The following is a 20,535-nucleotide window of genomic DNA, read 5'->3' as shown; positions in this document are numbered from 1 at the left end:
CATTATTACATTCCAGAAGTCAAGGCCAGGTTTGAGAGTGAAGCACTGAACACGGAGGGCTTTCCAACATTCCGTGTATGGAGAAAACAATCGTGTAATATCTTTCATTAGATCAATTTGTTATTCAGATGTTCACATACCTATAAAGCTAGTTCTCTATAGCTTAGGATTGAACAACGAGCTTTATTTCAATATTGGGATACCCTTTTAATGAATTAAGACACCCCTGGGTTTACTGCTAAAGTTCAGCATTCTGGCTAAAGCTATGTATCTGAAAGAACTTTACTAAGATAGTTTTAATGTAGCTCTGCTTTAAAGATTAATCCGTAAGTTTCTCAGTAAATTAACTGTCTTCCCAATGAAACGATGAATAGAATTGTACAGGCAGATGCCCTTGAGTGTATCTATGGCTAATAAAAGGGGCCCCACCTCTTCTCCACTTGGAAGAAAAGTCCATGTGAAATCCAGATGTGCAGTCTTAATGGAATGGCTTAGAACAGAGCAAGACTTGACTCCCTAGAGGAAGCTCACCAGTTCTGTTGTGCTTCCTGGGAAAGGCAAAGATGGGCATAAGCCAGGAATCTGATGGATTCAAAGAGGGTCCTATCCCTTCTAGAAATGTTTGGGAAACCATAACATGTACACAAGGAAAGTTCTCATTGCATGAATATAATTTCAGTTTTTTATACATTATAAATTTCTTTTAGTACTATAGACTCTGATTAAAAGGAAAGACATTTTATGATATTCTTATGTTTCCATTAAGCCCAAAGATTTAGGGGAAAGATGGGTAGCCTGTTAAGTTTACTCCTAGTGTTTGTAACTAGATCTTTCTATTCTATAATTAATCTTATACACAGACTCAAAAATCATAGGAAGGCTCTTTCCTCGCCCACCATAGCTACTCTCACAAAACTTGGGGAAAAAGTCTTGTTTCCAAGTCCTCAGTAGGTTTTTCATATGTAATACAGGTCTTTCCTTTCTTTCTTATGAACCTACTTATGATTCCTCAAGTATATTTTTGAAACTTGTCTTCAAATTCCTGTGTTCTTGTTAACTTAGCCGCTAGGATTGTTTTTACGTCTTGCACTTGTCCTGTTCTTCCTGTGAATACAAGCATTGTTATCTTTATGTTATACTTACTTAAACTTATTTTCTATGCTCTTTATTAAGGCATATGCTTTGATTAAAATCTTCTTCTTTGGGTATTTTAAATGAGAACAATCAGGGAGTTGGAAAGTGTTAAACTTTTACTATTTTACTTACTTTTTGACATAATAAAGTACAGCTAAAATTAAACATGAAAAACACTACAACCTACCTTCTTTGAAATTGATATCTTTAAAGTGATGGAAGAGCCTGAGGAATATGTTGTAGAAGAAGAGCTGCACTTTATTTCTGAGAAAGTGGACGCTGAACCAGCCGAAGGTAGACCAACTCTTAGATTAATTCTAGCCCCATATGTGTTTGGCTTGTCCCATTCTTAATGTCCTCTTGTAGTTAACTTTTTGTATTGCAAATGTTGATAAATATCATGTGTAATAAAAATATTCCTTAAATTTTTATTAAAAAGAAATCTGGACATTTCCACAAATGTATTTTATAATCTTTTCAAGTGCCTAAGAAGAAAATTGTACCCAAACCGAAAACTCCTGCTAAAATAGAGGAGCCTCCACCAGCTAAAGGTACAATTCTCTCTCGAAGAAATGGGATACCATTTGTCTTAATAGCTATAATAATGCCTTTAGTTTGAATAACTGCCTCAGTTTTGTCAGCATATACGTGTAAACATTTTTACTGACTATAGACATTAATGTTTGTGTAAATGTGTGATCTTCTCATAAAGTGAGTTCTTTGCCCCAAAATTACACTTCTCCTGTAATGCAAACTAATATTCTTAAACCTAATATTTCTAAAGTTCCTGAAGTACCTAAGAAAATTGTGCCAGAAAAGAAAATTCCTGCTGCAGTTCCCAAAAAGGAAAAGGTGCCACCAGCCAAAGGTATATTGGGCTTTCCTTTATTCTTGAATAATACCTGTCTTTTTAAATCTTAAATTGATACATTCTTCAAATTTTTATGACATTAACAAGAAAATAAGTGTGCCTGTGTTTAGTGTTTTTCACATTTGTATGTCTGATCGTGTTGTGCAATGTCTTTTAAGTGCCAGAAGAGCCAAAGAAACCAGTTCCTGAAAAAAGGGCTCCTCCCAAAGTGGCTAAGATAGAAGAACCTCCTCCCACCAAAGGTAAACGAAACCCCCCAGCACAACAACTAGAAACATGTCTTGTCTTTCTCGTCCTCTCACTGCTGTCCTTGGGTCACCCCTTCCGTATGGAGGTTATTGGTGTATGTTGGCCGCAAGGATATATTATTGCCTTGTCTATGGTGGACTATTACTTACTTGTTGTGAAGTTCATTTGTGCGTACCTTGTAAAATTGTTATACTCAAAAATCACAATACTTTCTGGCTAATACATTTTTTAAAATTCCACTTTAAGTAATATAACTCCATAATCCTAAAATTATCTTTCAAGTGACTGAGAGGCACATGCAAATTGCCCAGGAAGAAAAAGTTCACGTTGCTGTAACTAAAAAAGTGGAGCCTCCAAGACCAAGAGGTACATGGGGCCTTTCAATACACAGAATATTGTACCTACCCTATTCTCTTTACCAAATACACTCGTTATGGGTGTTGGGTTTTTGTTGTCATTGTTATAGTTGTTTTATGTTTGAAATCGTGAAAATATCAAGTCTTTTATGTTTGAGTTACTACTATACAACTACCTTTTTGTTGTTTGAATGAGGAAAACAGTTCTTTAAAGTGAAATCTGTCTTTAAAGTGCCTGAGGAACCCAAGAGAGCTGTTCCAGAAGAAAAAGTTCCAAAACTTAAGCCTAGAAAAGAGGAGGAGCCACCAGTAAAAGGTATACCAACTTTTCCAAAAATCAAAATAAGCTTTTAGGTATCAAAATAAGCTTATAGGTATAACTGATCTAGTGGAATTGGGATCTTTAGAGAAAATAATTTAAATATGTATTACAAAGTAAGTAATATGCATATGGTATTCCGTATCATCTCAAAACTAAATATTTCTGATACCAGAAAATATTCTGTCTCTTCTTCTCAAAAAAAAAACAAAAACAAAAATGAAACTCCATACAAACGTGTAGATACTTTCCCTTAAAACGAATTTATCTTCTAATGGTTCTTTGTCTGTATACTAAACTCCTTTGCAGAAATGCTTGTTTTGTGTGGCAACCTTTGATGAAATTAAAATTTTTTAAATCCTCAATTTTCTACATTGTGCCAGTAGAGCTTATGAAAACACCTTAGAATTAAAGTGAAGAAACTATTCATGTGATGCAACCTTCTGTCTAATGCTTGTTTGATAGTCATTGTTTATACTGTCTAGTTGTCTTTTTTTATTTCTTTTATAAATACTACTTGATCTTCTTAAAGTTATTCAATGTCTTTTAAGTATTAAGTAGCTTAGAGAAAAGTATTTATATATATATTAGAACATGTTTATTTCCAAGTCTATTGATTTTTCTTACCACTTAAATGAAAAATTTAAACAACGAGCATGGTTATGGCCATCTTTGTCCTCTTTGTCCTTGGATTGCACACACAAGTTCTCTTAACACATGTTATTCTGAATCTTGCAATTCACTTTTAATAATTATTCTTTTTAAAGTGACTGAACTCAGGAAAAGAGCTGTCAAAGAACAAAAGGTATCCATTGAAGTTCCAAAAAGAGAACCTCCAGCAGCTAAAGGTATATTGTGCTTTGACTAAATAATAAAATGAAGCATGAACCTACACAGCTCTTTGCCTGTTAGTTTCTAATTTGACTCTCATTCTTTATTGGCTTATTGTTGCCTAAAGGCAGGGAATCTAACATTTGAAATTATAAATAGCAAATGTACACTCTGTAATACCTTGGCCAGCAAAGGACAGTCAGGGTCTCCCATAACCAGTGCATGAGACTATCAGCAAGGAATGAGATCACAGCACATTGTCACTATGGTCCCTAAATGGGCTTCAAGTAAAATGCACCTGTTGTCAATATTATTCCAGAAGTAACTGTAACAGCAGAGAAAGAATGGGCTTACACCCAGGAAGAAGAAACTGTTTCAGTACAATGGGAAGAGGAATATGAAGAACATGATTATAAAGAATTTGAGGAGTATGAACCAACAGAAGAATATGATCAATATGACGAGTATGAGGAGCATGAATTCGAACATTACGAAGAGTATAAAGAACATGAAGAATATGTCACAGGTATGAGCAGATCTGCAAACCTGAAACCACATTAAATATGAGTAAAATCCATAGAACAGGATAAAATTTTGAATGCCCAAAGAAATTTGGAAAGAACTTTGTTTTGTTTGGCAAATTCAGAATTTTTTTTTCTTGGATAACTTCTAGAAAAAAAAAATCTCTATAAATCGTAAAGTTGTGTTAGAGTTTGGTTCTGGGCATAATCTATTTCCTCTCCTTTTTGCTTATAAGAAAATGTCATTACGTTTCTTTCTCCAAAAGGTCAAGAGTCTATCTTCAAGTGCCCTTGATCATTCTAATACATGACCACAAATTTCTCAACGTCTCTCATCCTGAACCTTGTTATTATCAAACATAATAGGCTATTGAGAAAACACCCTACCCTCGGGGTTCCCATCATCCAAACTTCACAAAGACTGCTTCAAAAGTAAACACAGAGAAAGCCAACACAAGCCATTGTGTTTTATCTTTGTGAAGATCAAATCTGTAGGAATAAGTTTCTATTGGAATTTCAAAATGAAGCAATATTATTTCACTTATTCTATTTTTGATGTTTCACAGCCTAACTTTGAGAATGTTCTATGTAGTTTTACAAATAGAATTAAAAAACAATATTATATGGGGAGGAGTTTAACCATGATTTTGTCTACCTGAAGTGAAATGATAATATAAGATGTAAAAGGGAGTCACAATTACCTAACTGAAGTAAATAGCAAGGAGGAAATAGCAATAAAAGCTTTTTTAGGTCTTTTACACCTTATTCTACTCGGATCTCTGATTCTCACTCACCTCTAGAGTCTATGCCTATGCTGTAGATAAGATATATTATTTTAATTCTTCGTATCCATTGAAGAAATATATTCTAACAAAAATGTCTAACATTAAATACCCTGTATATATTTTTAAAGAGCCTGAGAAGCCCACCCCAGTAAAGCCTGTCCAGGAAGAACCGGTTCCCACAAAACCAAAGATCCCACCAGCTAAAGGTAGAGTGAGAAAAACATTATCAGTCATGAGACCTGTGGTCCCTACATGTCTGTCCAAGTATAAATCCATGTTGAAGTGGCAGTGTACCAATCGTGTGTGTGTTTGGGGTCATTATGTTGTACATCATATTTCTTATTTTTTTCTTCTATCTACTCTTAAGAAATTTGATTCAGGTTTTTAAATCTGTTAATATTGATGTTTTAAAGTGCCGAAGAAAGTGGTCCCTGAAGAAAAAGTACCAGTGCCCATTCCTAAGAAACTCAAACCTCCACCGCCCAAAGGTACATGGCAGCGTAATAACTACCAAAAACATCTTTTTTACTTATGTTCTGTAAACGTGTCTTACTACCTTGTCTGATGTTCTTTATCTTTACTGAATATATTGTTTGGTGCTGATTCTTACATTTCTCGGCATTTCATGTATTTTTATTTACATATTCGTGTGGTTGGTTTTAATGGTCTTTAATAATTAATATCTTTAAAGTGACTGAAGAAGCAAAGAAAGTTGTTGAGGAAAAAATACACATTTCAATTACCAAACGTGAAAAAGAGCAGGTGACTGAAGCAGCTGATAAAGGTATACTTTCCTTCCTCGATTGTGGTCTTTTATAATGTCTCTTTTAAAACTAAAGCAGCTGTGTTTTGCTTTTTTTTTTTTCTTCATTGTTTTGTGTCTTTTATATTAATAGTTAGGTGGATGTTGGATGTAAAAATCTGTAAATACAGGATAAAAAGATAATGTTATCTTAAAAGGAAAAGTTATTTCGAAGTTATTTCAAAATATATCCATAGCTTCTTATACAGTGGCTGTGTCCTAACACATGGCTACAATACATATAAAATAGAATGTTTAGATTTAAAATCAGTGACCATTTGGCACATTCCTGACTTATCTAAATTGATGTGATGATATAACAATATTCACCACAGTTTAATACCTGTTTATTGATCCTGAAGTCATTTTGAAGATTGAAAAAAAGAGTTAACTCAATGTCTAACCATTTTTCCCTGCTTTTTACTATTAAGTAACTTCGCTGCAATTTCAGAAAGTATACTTATCCAGAAGTAAATTTAGCTTTTCAGTAAAGGATGTTTCATACAAGCAGAGATACCCAAACACTAAACATCATTTCACACTTGGTCTCTGCTGCCTCAGACCTCCTTGAGTACTTTTGTATGTTTTTATTCCAGTAAAGTTCAGAATCCTTTCCATGGAGAATCTGAAGTTTCTTATGAATGAACAATCACATATCTCTTATATGAGAGGCACTTGCAGCATTACTCTATTTCCTTAAAATACAATAAAGCAAGCATTCGCTGGGTACCCTGTTTCTGACAATAAAATTTCCTTATACTTAATGTTTTAAGTGCCCATGAAGCCCAAGAGGGTTGTCACAGAAGAAAAAGTACCTGTTCCTAAAAAAGAAGTAGCAACACCTGTTAGAGGTACCTATATTCACTCTTTTTAATGTGTTGTTTGTCTTTTTTGGTATGAAATTCATGTTCAGTTCTATGTGTAAAGTTCTGTGGGAAAGATAAAGCCTATTCCTTCTTCTATTACAAATGGGTATGTTCCTAACGTGTCTTAATCTTATTGAATAATTGGAAAATATCCAACGTAAAGATAATATCTTTAAAGTGCCTGAAGTACCTAAAAGACAACCAGAAGAGATTGCCTTTGAAGAGGAAGCTGTAACCCAAGTAGAGGAATATTTTGAAGAAGAAGAGTACATTCATGAAAAAGAAGAACTCGTAACTGAAGAAGAAGAAGAGGAGCTCATAACTGAAGAAGTGGTACCAGTGGTACCCGTCAAAGGTAGATTATATCTCCTGCCAAGGGATAAGCAGCAGCATCTTTTGTATCCAATTTGGTCAGATTCTGGGATTTATTAGCACTGATGACCAATTCTGCTTATTTTAGAAAAAGACACTTTTAGATGCTGAAGTATGATTTCTATACTTGCTTTTTACATTTTATATCTTTTCTGCAACATTTCCAAAATTCTTCATAATATCTTTAAAGTGCCTGAGGTACCCAAGAAACCTGTTCCAGAAGAGAAGAAACCTGTTCCTGTTCCCAAAAAGAAGGAAGCCCCACCAGCAAAAGGTACACCACCACTCTTATCATGAGCATATAAAAGACTTCATCTGCATATAAATAGCTAATTATCCTGAATTCAGAACCTTGTGTGTGTTACTGTCTATTCTTTGAAACTGTCCTGTTGTTTGTTAACTATCCTTTGTGTGGATGTGTTGTTACTGGTAGTAAGAACTTATCAGTAAACAATATCTTTAAAGTGCCTGAGATTCCTAAGAAGCCAGAGGAGAAAGTTCCTGTGCCCATTCCTAAGAAAGAGAAGGCTCCACCAGCTAAAGGTACATCTCTTTGTAATCCATCAGTGGAATAGTGTAATAATTTACCTACGTATTGATAGTATAACTTGGTGAGCCGTATCAGTTCTTTCCCCCATGATGATATTAACAATATTAATGCCAAGACAAGCTGGTTACTGGAGCAGTTTATTGTGTATTCATCTCTGAAATTTTACCTTCAAAAAAGCATGCTGGTGCTTCATGCTTGGTTCCTCCTCTTTAGTGGAAAGTTCTTAGAGTAAAGCAAATTCTAATTGTAATACCAAAAATGGACAAAATCATCATTTACCAGACACTGTGTGTTGTCTTTATCAGTCTATGTTTTTTCAGTGTTTTTTAATCTTAATTTTTGTGCATTTTCTGGCCTTTGTTTTGTGGCTGTTATAATTATTATTTTCATTCTTAAAGTGAAATTGTTAGAATATCTATGATGCTTCAGTAAGGCCTAAAATTGCTAGATTCTTCTCTATGGGTGAAAAATTTGACACTAACCCTATTTGATATCTTTAAAGTTCCTGAAGTACCCAAGAAACCTGTACCAGAGGAGAAAGTGCCAGTACCGGTTCCTGAAAAGGTGGAAGCTCCACCTGCCAAAGGTACATGAACTTGCAATGTCATAAAATTTTTTAAATTTCAACTTTGCATATGAGTAAAACATTAAATGCTTCAATTACGTGCTCTTTGGGGATGCAATGCTTTAGTATTCCTTTATGGAAAAGAAAAGATTTTATTTTAAAGGTAAAATGCTTCTTGAAGTAACTTGGTCATACTCTTATGACCTTAATCTTTTTGAAACTACACTTAGACTCAAAATTTTAGGTTGTGTAAAATGTTTCTCTAAATCATTTCTTTAAAGTGCCAGAAGTGCCCAAGAAGCCTGTGCCTGAGAAGAAGGTGCTGGTTCCTGCTCCTAAGAAAGTAGAGGCTCCATCTGCAAAAGGTACGTCACTTCATCATTTAAAGTCCATGGGAAAAAACCTTACATTTACATATATTCACATACAAATTCCCGTATAACATTACATGTTTTAAACAATTGTCTACCTTGTTAGAAATATAAAAGTCAGATATTTCATGATTCCTTTTTATGTCTATTGCTCTAAAACATGTAAAAGAGCACATTCTTAAAGACAAATAATATCTTTAAAGTGCCAGTGGTGCCCAAGAAGGTCATCACAGAAGAAAAGGAGCCAACACCTGTTCCGAAAAAAGTGGAAGCTCCATCACCCAAAGGTACATTAATCTCGAACAAAACCAAGGCAAAAAAGGAAAACTAACCGGCATTATACAGCCTCACTAATTATAATTACTTATGTTGGTGACAGTTGATGCTTTATGATCACAGAATATTTGCTTTTCATGTTGTCCCACTGTTTTGAATATTGTACATAAAAGTGATGCTTGTCCGATTGAAAAATATCTTTAAAGTGCCAAAGAAACGTGAGCCAGTTCCAGTTCCAGTTCCTGTAGCTCTACTTCGGGAAGAGAAATTTGTGTTTGAAGAAAAAATTGTTCTTGAAGAGGAAGTTCTACCTGAGGAAGAGGAAGTTCTACCAGCGGAAGAGGAAATTCCACCTGAGGAAGAGGAAGTTCCATCTGAGGAAGAGGAATTTCCACCAGAGGAAGAGGAAGTTCCACCAGAGGAAGAGGAAATTCTATCAGAGGAAGAGGAAGTTGCTCCTGAAGAAGAGGAAATTCCTCCTGGGGAGGAAGAATTTGTACCTGAAGAAGAAGAAGTTCTTCCAGAAATTAAACCTAAGGTGCCAGTACCTGCACGAGGTATAGCAGTTCTTCTTGAAGTCATCAGGCCTCTTTTGTGTTGAATTCTGCCTTTCCATCTTTTTTGTTCATCTCTAATTTTATCTATGTTGCTTTACTCTCTATGTCTTCTACCATCTAAATCTTAGAAAACATTCCAGACATGTGTGCTCTTATTGTTTTGTGTCTGTCTTATGTGTTTATTTATTGTAAATTGTCTGAATGTCTTTTCAAATTTTATGATATGAAATGTTATTTAGTTGTTTGTGGCCTTATTCTCATGTGTCTTTTTGTTACATATACAGTGCTGTACATGTGATTTTTAATGTCTTAAAATGAATGTTTTTAAGTGCCTGAAGTGCCAAAGAAACCTGTACCAGAGAAGAAAGTCCCTGTTCCAGCTCCTAAAAAAGTGGAACCTCCACCACCCAAAGGTACACCTCCCCAAAGTGAATACACATTCTTCATCCATACGTTCACCAGAAAAATTATAGTTGAACTGGGATTTGGGAAAATTTATGTTTGTAAACTAGATAGTCACATTAATTTCTAAAAATGTTCAGGAACACTGATATCCACTTTTTATTGGCTGCAAAGCAGTATTCAAGAGCAAAGATGGAAGGAAGTATTGTCCCAAAACTGCCCCCAAAATTCTACCCAATTCCCTATAATTTTATTAAGCATAATAATTTTCATATAGATATTTTACAAGGCTAAATTATCTACACAAAAAATACCTGAAAAATATGATGAACAAATCTTCTTAAATGTCATCCTTCAACCATGTATATTAAGTGCCTTTATAACATCAGGATGAAAAGGTAAAAGAAAGATTAATGTATTTATGAAAGCATTGCATAAGAGCTTATGTCTTCTGATACATACATACAGATGGTAGCCCAGCAGGTTTTGATTTTAGCCTTGAATTTGTATCTTGCTGTGTTAGACTGAGCAAGTCCTTTAACTGATCTGAGCCTAAAGTTCCTCTCCTATAAAATGGGGATACTAATGTCAGTTCTAGTGGGCTCAGATATTATTGTGAGGATAAAATTAAGATCTATAAAAGTACTCTATCACTGAATGAATAGTATCCAGATTTATCATATTCAATCAGTTCATAGTACAGGACATAATATATTTATGCCTTAAAGCTCAATAATACTTTCTGCAAAAGTTTATGACATCACTACTTAAAATAAGCATGACCTCTCCACTAGGTTAAATAGTCTTATAAGCAGTGAAACAGTAAAGCCGATCCTTTATTGGATTTCAGGAATTCAGAAATATTTTTTAGATAATGATTTAATTAATTTCTAGTGAAATTTAAGTGGATGAAATGACAGCATCTGTCCTCTGGTATTCAAATAGGTTGCTGATCCCTTCCTCCACAAAACCTAATTATATCGTCACACCTGGGCTCCTGACTTGCATTAGGTCCCTACCCTGAGCAACTGTTGCATGTTGGTCTTTCTCTGTGGACTTCCTGTGTTCTCTCTTTTTTGTCCCTCACAATAAATTCTTATCATGGAATGATGTCTTTAAAGTGCCTGAGGTTAAGAAGAAAGTGCCAGAGAAGAAAGTGATCCCTCCCAAGAAAGAGGAGGCTCCTCCTGCCACAGGTACTGCTATTCCCAAGCGAATTAGACACTGCCATTTCTTTCTTCACCTGTAAAAGCCAAAATGTCCCATTTCCCAGTATTTGTTAACATAACTTACATTATCGTGGTGTCCATTGTCTCTGTGCTTGTGAAATGAACTTACAAAATAAAATAATATCTTGAAAGTGCCCGTGGTGCCTAAGAAGCCTGAACCAGAAAAGAAGGTGCCTCCTCCTGGTCTTAAGAAAGCAGTGGCTCCTCCTGCCAAAGGTACATCACTCCCAACAGGGGTGTGTTTGCTTCCCCAATGTTGAACTGTGATGCTCTTCACTTAGGGATGTTCCATATAGACGTTTGCGTTGTGTGGTCTGTGTGTAGTCGTTAGTTGGGACTCTGCTGCATCCGTGTTTGTGCTGTGTCAGTTCTTCTACTTTGTGTTTGTGTATTTTATGTTGATTTGTCTATGTATGTTGTACCTACAAAATAAAAATACTAAACTTATATATCTTTAAAGAGCCTGAATTACCTAAGAAACCAGTCCCTGAAGTACCCATTGCTCTCCCTAAAAAAGTAGAGGCTCCAGCAGTAAAAGATAGAATGTCTCTTTAATGGACCCTTTATCTTAAACCACAAACCTCTTATTTTTGTCTCATTAACTGATGCTATGAAATGTCAATGTTTCATCTGGTGCATGTGCATTCTGTTATTAACTCTCTTGGGTTGAAAAACGGGGAACTTGGTCTTTATGTACTCCTCTTGGTTCCTGCATTTTAAGCACCTAAAACAATCAATATCTTTTAAGTTCCTGAGGTGCCTAAGAAAGTGGAAGAAAGACGAATCATTGTCCCTAAAGAAGAGGAAGTTCCACCAGTTGAAGGTAGATGACTTTCTAAGAAAATAGCATTTTCAAAAGCATCATTGTCTTATTTTTGTCTAATATTTTCAGGAGGTAAATGCACATTTCACTCCAGAAAATAAATGTATTCACACTGTAAAAGAAATTATTCTTTACCTAGTAGAAACTGGATAGGCAAACTAAAACCGATCGAATCTCTCTTCTTACATGCTTAGGCTGTTTGTTTCCTTGTTTGTTTGTTTTACTTTAATGAGAATCTTTGAAGGGAAACCATATTTGCCATGGGAAATTTTTCATCAGGTGACTTGGTGGGCAGTTGTGGGATTAGCTTCTCCAGGAGGAGTTCCAGTTAAGCCTAAGTGACTGGTGCAGAAAATCTGACTTCTACCCCTAAGTGAATGTTTGACTTCAAAAAAATCCACCTCCATTAAAAAAAATAATAATAATTTAAACTAAATTCTTTCTGAAGTCCTTTCCAGTTCTAAAATTCTGTGAAGGGCCTAACATATTTTGAAGCAGTAAGACCTTTTCCAAGGATGAGTGAGTTTTCACATGCACTTAGAAGGCTGAGTTAACTATGCTGATAAGACAACCTCACTTTTCAGATGTATCATTTTAGTCTAATATTCAAATGAATTATAAAAATAATTTACAAAATAATCTTTTTAAAGTGTTTGAGGAGCCTGAAGAGCCTATTCCAGAAGAAGAGATCCCAGAGGAACCATCTCGCATAGAGGAGGTTGAGGAGGTGGCGCCACCTAGAGGTACAGCTGCTTTTATGAGTTGGACATTTAAAATGTCTGGTGTTCCGAATCTTTCTCAGAATTCATCTAAGCCTGATATTCGCCAGTATACTTTTCTTACATCATATCAATGATAAATTGAAGATTAATTACAACTGGCACCTGAAACTTTGTGTTCCTTTTCTTGACCCAACTTTTTCTACTGTGTCTACAATTCAGTTAGAATGAGAGAGAGAATTTTATGCTATTGACACTTTAATGTTTTTTTGGCCAGATGCTATTGTAATACTTTCTCCTAGTTTTCAATCCTTAGTTTTTTTCTTCAAGTGGGGAAAAATCTATTTCTATGGTGTTTGCTCTTTAGAATAATTGTTAGGCTATCATTGCTAAAGACTATGACAATCTTTTTATAGTTGGTATTATGTTTGCTTATAGGATTTCCAAGTAATATCCTTCTCACCTTTAGAGTCAATACTTCATATATGCAATTACCATTTAGGTTGCTAATATATTTTTTAACTAAATCAATGTTTTGTGTTTGGGGGTTTTTTGGTATATGGTTGTTGTTCTGTTAATTGCATGTCATTTTTCAAAATGTCCATGAACTATCTTTTAAGTGCCTGAAGTGATTAAGAAAGCAGTACCTGAAGCACCTACTCCTGTTCCTAAGAAAGTGGAGGCACCACCAGCTAAAGGTATAACAAATCCTTTTATTAAAGACAATATCTTTAAATTCCCATTCATTTTCTTTTTAAAAAACAAAAGTATCTTCATTCATTACTTTCTTAGAGTCATTTAAATAGGAAACTTATGAAATTGATTAAGAACCTGTCAAATATAATTCATTCGATTGTTTTAGCCTTTTTTGGAATGTTAATGAATGATTATGTGTGTGTGTGCATGTGTGTGAATTATTCCAGAATATTCTTATTTTAAATAGCTGAGAATTTTAATGTTAATAGTACATCTCTCTATACTTATATACATTACAATGGATCCTTCTTCCCAACATTCCATTCCTAGATTTTATTCCATTACATAAGTTGAATTTTCTCGTGGAATTATTATAATAATTATGTCTACTGTGTTATTTTATGGAGGGGGGTTATCTGTTCTAATGCTTAGATAATAATTATTTTAAAGAGCCTCATGTCCCTTTTGTAATATCTGGCCAGAGCATTCAAGGTTATTAGAAAACGTCTATCTCTCATTGTTCCTAATTAGGTTAATGCTTCAGTAGCACTCCTAATTGATTAAGTTATGCTGTCCCTATTGCAATAGACATCCTCAGCAGACACGATAGTGCCCAGCAGAACGTGACACCTGTATCAAGGCTCAAGTACTCTATGATGGTAATCACTTGAAAAAAGCCTTCATCAAATTAAAAATAGTAGAAGTAGGCCCAATATTGGTAATTCCTGCTATTTAAAAAAAAAAAAAAAAAGGATAGCACAGGTTCTTTGTGGACATACCTTCTTCTAAGGTGTGGCTAGTACAAATGAGTGATTTGGAAAAATATCTTTATAGCCTCTAAAATTGGTGTCCAATTTTACAATAGAGTGACTTCTTAGACTTCGATTATTTGTAATGTTGATGTTGTTTCTGATGTTTTTATTTCATGTTTATCATTGAGTATTGTCAGCTAACTGAAATGCCTCATATCTTTAAAGTGCCAAAGAAGGTTCCTGAAGAAAAAGTACCTGTTCCTGTTCAGAAAAAAGAGGCCCCTCCTGCCAAAGGTACATCTCTTTTTAACCTGAACTTTCTTATAATCTTTTTCATTAAGATGTTTATGTTTTATGTCTACATGTCTTGATCGTTTTTGATGTCTTTTGCCTATGGAATCTTGCTCTTGACAGTCTCAAATATTAAAACTATGTCTTTAAAGTGCCTGAAGTTCAAAAGAAAGTCCCAGAAAAGAAAGTCCCTGAAAAGAAAGTCCCTGTGCCTAAAAGAGAAGCTGTTCCCCCAGCTAAAGGTACTTTGGGGAAGATCTTTGATTTTCACGTGTTGCTGCATGAAAGCCTTTCTCAGCTGTTTTTATATTTTGAATTTACATCTTCATTTCTGCTGTGTTTAAAAAAAATAGATCTCTTAAAATAGATACTCTTTCAGGGAGAGCTGTTCTTGAAGAAAAAATATCAGTTGCTGTCCACAAAAAGGAAGTAGTAAAAGAAAGAGCAGAATTAGAAATAGTGGAAGCACAAGTGGAAGAAGCTCGTGAAGAAGAGTTCCATGAGGTTGAAGAATACTTTGAAGAAGAAGAGTTCCATGAGGTTGAAGATGTCCTCAAAGTAGAAGAGTATAGAGCTGAAGAAGTACACGAAGTTGAAGAAGTCCATAGGGTAATAGAAGTCTTAGAGGCTGAAGAAGTGGAAGTATATGAAAAACCCAAAGCTCCACCTAAAGGTATAGGGAATTGTGCAGATATTACAAATTGTTATATGTTGCTCTAACTTCTTTTTTAAAGTACATTTCATATTCAGTTTGGACATTAGAAACCCACTTACTTTCCATGATAAAATCATGAAATACTTTAAGCATGAGTTTAAACTACTTGATAACAATGTTTGATATGGAGTAGAGATTAACCACAGAGTATAATTTTAGCCAACAAGATAATAATGTTTGATATCTACTTACCTAAGGAGATAACATAATTCACGGTATGAATTTGTGGATTCCTTTTTAAATCCAAGTAAGAGTGATACGTGATTGTTATACGTACCAAAATATCTGGCCAGTGTCATCAGTTGAGTGAGAAAGAAACTCCTCAGTTCACTGTCCAGGCAAAAGAACCATTGCTTTGTTAGCATTTCAGTCAACTGTTCACAAACTGATAATTACTTATCCAAATCTTCCACCATTTTATGATATTTTCAGGAGAAATAACATTAAGGAAGGAAATGAAGTGTGGTAGTAGCACCTGCATTCTAGTATATTCTGAGGATAAACGTACAAATACATTCTCTGCAAGACTACTCCAGCTCTTGAACAAATTAATAATATGTGTGTAATATGAAGGAATGTGTGTGTGCTTAGTATACACAGTAAATTTACAATACAGATGAAATTTAGCAAAATCAAGTTTTTTTGGAAGTAGGTGTGGTATAAATTTTTAAAATATGAATAGAGAAAGCATTTTATGAGCCCTCATTGTACTAATTTTAGTCATCGTGGGCCATGATACTTCAGGAGTTCATTCTAAACCAAAACACCAATATCTTTAAAGGGCCTGAGATATCCGAGAAAATCATCCCTCCAAAAAAACCACCTACTAAAGTTGTTCTTCGAAAAGAGCCACCAGCTAAAGGTATTTTGTTGGTGAAAAATTACTTAACCTAATTTTACATATAGTAGCACCTTGGCTGCTTTACAAGTTTGAATTCTACTTGATGTTTTTCTTCTGTGTTTTGTGTTTCTGGAATGTCTAAAACAAACTAATATCTTGAAAGTGGGTGAGGGGCTAAAGAAAGTCCTATCAAAAAAGAAAGTCACTGTTATACTTAAAATACCCAAAGCAGTATCACTACTAACCAAACAGTGAACCCAGTTTTCCTTCTTTGGTACTCTTTGATTATATATTCACTCACCTGTTTATTGATAAATCCTTGTTTTCCTGTTAATTATTAATTTTAATGACCTAGTAATTATAAATACATTGTGACTGTGTGTTTAATGTCCCTGCTTTGTTCAGTTTTTGTTTTTTGTTTTTTTTATTTTTGGTTGTGTTGGGTCTTCGCTGCTGCGCAGGCTTTCTCTAGTTGCAGCGAGCGGGGGCTACTCTTTGTTGCTGTGTGCGGGCTTCTCATTGCGGTTGCTTCTCTTGTTGTGGAGCACAGGCTCTAGGTGCACGGGCTTCAGTAGTTGTGGCACGTGGGCCCAGTAGTTGTGGCTCGCAGGCTCTAGAGCGCAGGCTCAGTAGCTGTGGCACACGGAGCTAGTTGCTCCGTGGCATGTGGGATCTTCCGGACCAGGGCTCAAACCTGTGTCCCCTGCATTGGCAGGCAGATTCTTAATCACTGTGCCACCAGGGAAGCCCTGTTCAGTTTTTAAACCTCTTGAATTTCACAATAAAAATAAAAAACAGTAGCTTATAAATAATATATACTTACATTTTTAAGTCTCTGAAGCATTTAAGAATGTTATCACTGAAGAGAAAATATCAATTATTCCACCAAAACAAGCAGAAAGAGCACTAGCTGAAGGTGTCTTATTCATTTTTCTTGTCAAGTTCTTATGATTCTTACATGGGAAATTCCCTTGGATTTTTGTTGTTGTATTTGTTATCAAAATTCAACTCATTTTAATAACTGTAATGTATTTGATAAAGTGATGTCTGTATTTTATACTGTGGCTATGTTCTTTTCTGTCTTTACATTTCTATTATGCTCTACTTGTTAAAAAATCTTTATGAATGTTTAAAAGTAAAAGAAACTATTACTACTGTCTCCAAAGTACCTGAAGTACCCAAGAAAATTGTGGTAGAAGAAAAAGTACATGTTCCTGAAGAGCCCAAAGTTTCACCAGCTAAAGGTATCTGCCTTTGCTGATTCGCCACTAATACAAAACTCCCTTTTATTCATTTATTATGAGAAGAAAGAGAGAGAGATTTTTCTCCCCTCAATGCCACAAAGTGGCTGAATTATGTAAACTTCAATTTATGTCCCATAACATAATCCTCCCTTTTGTGACTACCCTCTGGGAACACAGACCTAAGCCTAAAAGTTGGTTTTATTTGTATTGATCCTCGACTTAAGCATATTTAAATATTGACCCCCCAACTTCTTTTTCAAAAATAATTCATTTTGGAGGCTATTTTCAAGTAGCTCTGGAAACAAATAAACATGTTCCAAGTGACAATAGAAAATGATGTTGTATCCACAGGGCAAAGTCCTTCTAATATGACAAATCAACAACTCATCAACAAGGCCGTCTAGAGAGATGCATTGATTGTGTGTTTAGATGACTTATAATTTGGGGATTTTTGACATTATCCTTGTTAGATGCCCCTTTTTGTCTTGATATTTTACACCCAATGATGCAATTTTTTTAAATAAAACAAATATCTTTAAAGCACCTGAAGTACCCAAGAAAATTGTTCCAGAAGAAAAAGTTCGTGAAGCTGTTCCTAAAAAGCCTGAAGTTCCACCAGCTAAAGGTATACACTGATACCAATCACAACATGAAATAACTCTATGTTTAGTTATTCATGGTTTAAAGTGAATGTGAGTGATGTAAATAGTTGTCTTTTGTTTCTTTATATTCTTAATATCTTATATTTGGTATTTATTACAATTAATATACTAATATCTTTGAAGTTCCTGAGGTGCCTAAGAAAAGTATTCAAGAAGAAATATCACCCATAGTTCTTTCTGAAGATGCAACGATGTACAGTGAGTGTAGAAAAACTGGTGGTTCTCTTTGGTTCGTCTGTGTTTGTCTTCATAGCTTTTAAAAGTAAATATACTAATATCTTGTAAAATCCTAACATGCCAAAAATATTTGGCTAAAATTAGATAATTTGAATGACTATTAGCCTCAGACAAGTTATATTTCCTCACCAATTTAAAAAATAAAGAGTCCTGTACGTATACCGTTGCCCAATTTTAGAAAAGTCATTTGTCTTGTTGAATTTGTCATTGTCTTGTTAACCTGTTCTGTGTACAAATGTCTTCTGCTTTTCAGCAATTCATTTTCTCAGACCATAAGGCAACTTTCTTTAACTTGATGATACTATTTTACTTGGATATGTAGAATCAAAATACTTCAGCATTAGTATTTTTTACTCTTTACAACAATCGTTGTAAACATTTTAGCAGTGCTATTCAAATACCCGTAGATTTACGAGGCCATTAGAACCTCAAAAGAATTCTCAAGCCAATTTTGGTTTTGCCTTCATGCAAAATTATAATGAATTAATTTGAAGAGTAAAATAATATGAGTAAAAAAATATTCTGAATAGAATACTGTTTAATAATCTGAATAGTGAAAATGCCAGCAGTCAAGATATCCTTCCATTTATTTGAATGTAAAATTTAAATACAATTTTTGTCACCCTATGATAATAGGTTTGGATAAAAATATATGATAACTCCCACCTTTGAATACCCTTTCTATACTTGAGTTTGGTTATTATTATCAGCCAGTCTTCCTTTCTGAAATCTGGAGGAATCTTTATTTTTCAGTTGCCTTATTTTCCAAATATTTAATCATCCTTATTTTTCTTTTCTTCTTCCAATCTCTGAATAGTTTTCACATTCATATTGAATATGAAGCCATAGACTAGATTTGGTTTGAAAATGTAGATAACTAGTTTCCTGGAACAGGAAAAGACTTGGATGAATTTCCAGTAAGTTAAATATTGGAGAATTCTTGATGTGCAACTCAACATCGACCCTGTTCCTTAAGAAAAAAAATCCATAAAAATTAACAACAATAGGGAAATTTTACCAGTATCTTTCTGCAGACAAAGTAAAGAATTATATACTAGTCCCTGACCAGTGAATTCCTCAATTTTACCATCATGATCATAAAGAAATGCTGAAAAGTCCTATATCATAAAACTGGGAATGAGGCTTTTTCCTAGCCAGTGTGTTATTGTCACTAACTTGGATCTATGTAGTACTAGTCATTTGAGTTATCGATGTGTATTATGTATTATGTTTTTCTTAACACTATTCTTCATCCACCTTGAAATGCCCCTAATTGTGTAAATACTAACATCTTTAAAGTTTATGAAGTATCTGAAGAATCATCTCCAGAAGAAAAAGTACTTGTGACTCATCCTCAAAAGACAAAAACCAAAGTAGCAAAAGGTATATGATACCAATGACCCAGTGAAGAAAATTTATTTTTGGCTCATTTTAAAAGCTCAATACTTTCCTTCACCATTTATAAATATAACTATACTCATATCTTTTAAGTGCCTGAACCACCCAAGAAAGTTGTTCCAGAGGACAAGATATATGTGACTATTCCTAAAAAGAGAGGAACACCAGCAACTAAAGGTACATTCCAACAACATCAAACTTGGATGAATATCTTTGGATTCAAGACTCAAAAATTGCATGTTATATAATCTACTGTTTTTATAACTTCTAAGTGTAAACCTACTAATATCTTTAAAGAGCCTGATACAACCAGAGAAGTATTTCCAGAGGTGGAGTTACCTGAGGCTGTTTCCAATATTCCAGAGCATCTTCCAACTGAAGGTATAATTCTTAGTTACGAAAATCTAAATAAGAAAACCTTTCTTCATCAGTCTGCAAAATATGTTCACTGCTTTGTGTAGATTTTCATGACCTCTAATGCTAAAATACTAATATCTTTAGTGTCCCTAATGTACCCAAGACAAGGAACTATCTATAACTTGCTCCTAAAAAGTCAAATCCCACTCATATAATGAATAAACATTAGAACAAAAATAAAATTTCTAATTAAAGGTTATAATATCTGCTAATATCCCTAACTTTCTTTGTAAGTCATGTCTTCATGTCTTTGCCTTTCTCAATTAAAAAATACTAATATCTTTAAAGAGTTGGAAGTCTCCAAGGAAGATGTTCCAGAGAGACAACCTCCTGTTACCAAAAGAAGAAAAATATCACCACCAAAAGGTACAAGCCAGAAGAAGGTTGACTTTCTTATCTCATGACTGTAGTTGTACTCACCACGTGTAAAAATACTAATACCTCTAAAGCTCCAGATGCTACCAGGGAGATCACTTCAGAGAAGTGGGTCCCCCAAAGTATCAGCTCAACTGGGTATATACATGTCCCCATGAGTCATTAGGGGGAAAAGTCCATAACTTTATACACATGGAGATGCTTGGGCTATAAATTTTATCTATGAGCCCTCCAGGGAAAATATATATACATATAATGTGCAGATGTGACCCAGATGGAAATAGCTATTGCTGTTTCCTTAAAAAATAA

The 20,535-nt window shown here is 34.5% G+C and overlaps 1 protein-coding gene across 1 annotated transcript in view; it reads left to right on the top strand.

The window, feature by feature from the left end:
• Window positions 1-20,535, top strand: part of TTN (titin) — a 281,341-nt gene that overhangs the window by 126,542 nt on the left and 134,264 nt on the right. The window contains exons 124-151 of the mRNA XM_049712583.1: window positions 1,348-1,428; window positions 1,617-1,685; window positions 1,919-2,002; window positions 2,164-2,247; window positions 2,537-2,620; window positions 2,843-2,926; window positions 3,697-3,777; window positions 4,080-4,286; window positions 5,195-5,272; window positions 5,480-5,554; window positions 5,758-5,850; window positions 6,642-6,719; window positions 6,913-7,089; window positions 7,297-7,380; window positions 7,572-7,649; window positions 8,159-8,242; window positions 8,503-8,586; window positions 8,796-8,879; window positions 9,075-9,425; window positions 10,949-11,023; window positions 11,805-11,879; window positions 12,530-12,622; window positions 13,219-13,296; window positions 14,272-14,340; window positions 14,490-14,579; window positions 14,717-15,010; window positions 15,834-15,914; window positions 17,060-17,137. Of these exons, the coding sequence (XP_049568540.1) occupies window positions 1,348-1,428; window positions 1,617-1,685; window positions 1,919-2,002; window positions 2,164-2,247; window positions 2,537-2,620; window positions 2,843-2,926; window positions 3,697-3,777; window positions 4,080-4,286; window positions 5,195-5,272; window positions 5,480-5,554; window positions 5,758-5,850; window positions 6,642-6,719; window positions 6,913-7,089; window positions 7,297-7,380; window positions 7,572-7,649; window positions 8,159-8,242; window positions 8,503-8,586; window positions 8,796-8,879; window positions 9,075-9,425; window positions 10,949-11,023; window positions 11,805-11,879; window positions 12,530-12,622; window positions 13,219-13,296; window positions 14,272-14,340; window positions 14,490-14,579; window positions 14,717-15,010; window positions 15,834-15,914; window positions 17,060-17,137 (2,973 nt within the window). The remainder of the gene's footprint in view (window positions 1-1,347; window positions 1,429-1,616; window positions 1,686-1,918; window positions 2,003-2,163; window positions 2,248-2,536; window positions 2,621-2,842; window positions 2,927-3,696; window positions 3,778-4,079; window positions 4,287-5,194; window positions 5,273-5,479; window positions 5,555-5,757; window positions 5,851-6,641; window positions 6,720-6,912; window positions 7,090-7,296; window positions 7,381-7,571; window positions 7,650-8,158; window positions 8,243-8,502; window positions 8,587-8,795; window positions 8,880-9,074; window positions 9,426-10,948; window positions 11,024-11,804; window positions 11,880-12,529; window positions 12,623-13,218; window positions 13,297-14,271; window positions 14,341-14,489; window positions 14,580-14,716; window positions 15,011-15,833; window positions 15,915-17,059; window positions 17,138-20,535) is intronic.

The sequence above is a fragment of the Orcinus orca genome, chromosome 7, assembly GCF_937001465.1.
Source record: "Orcinus orca chromosome 7, mOrcOrc1.1, whole genome shotgun sequence".
Taxonomy (NCBI): Eukaryota; Metazoa; Chordata; class Mammalia; order Artiodactyla; family Delphinidae; genus Orcinus; species Orcinus orca.
This window is presented reverse-complemented; position numbering and strand designations above follow the sequence as displayed.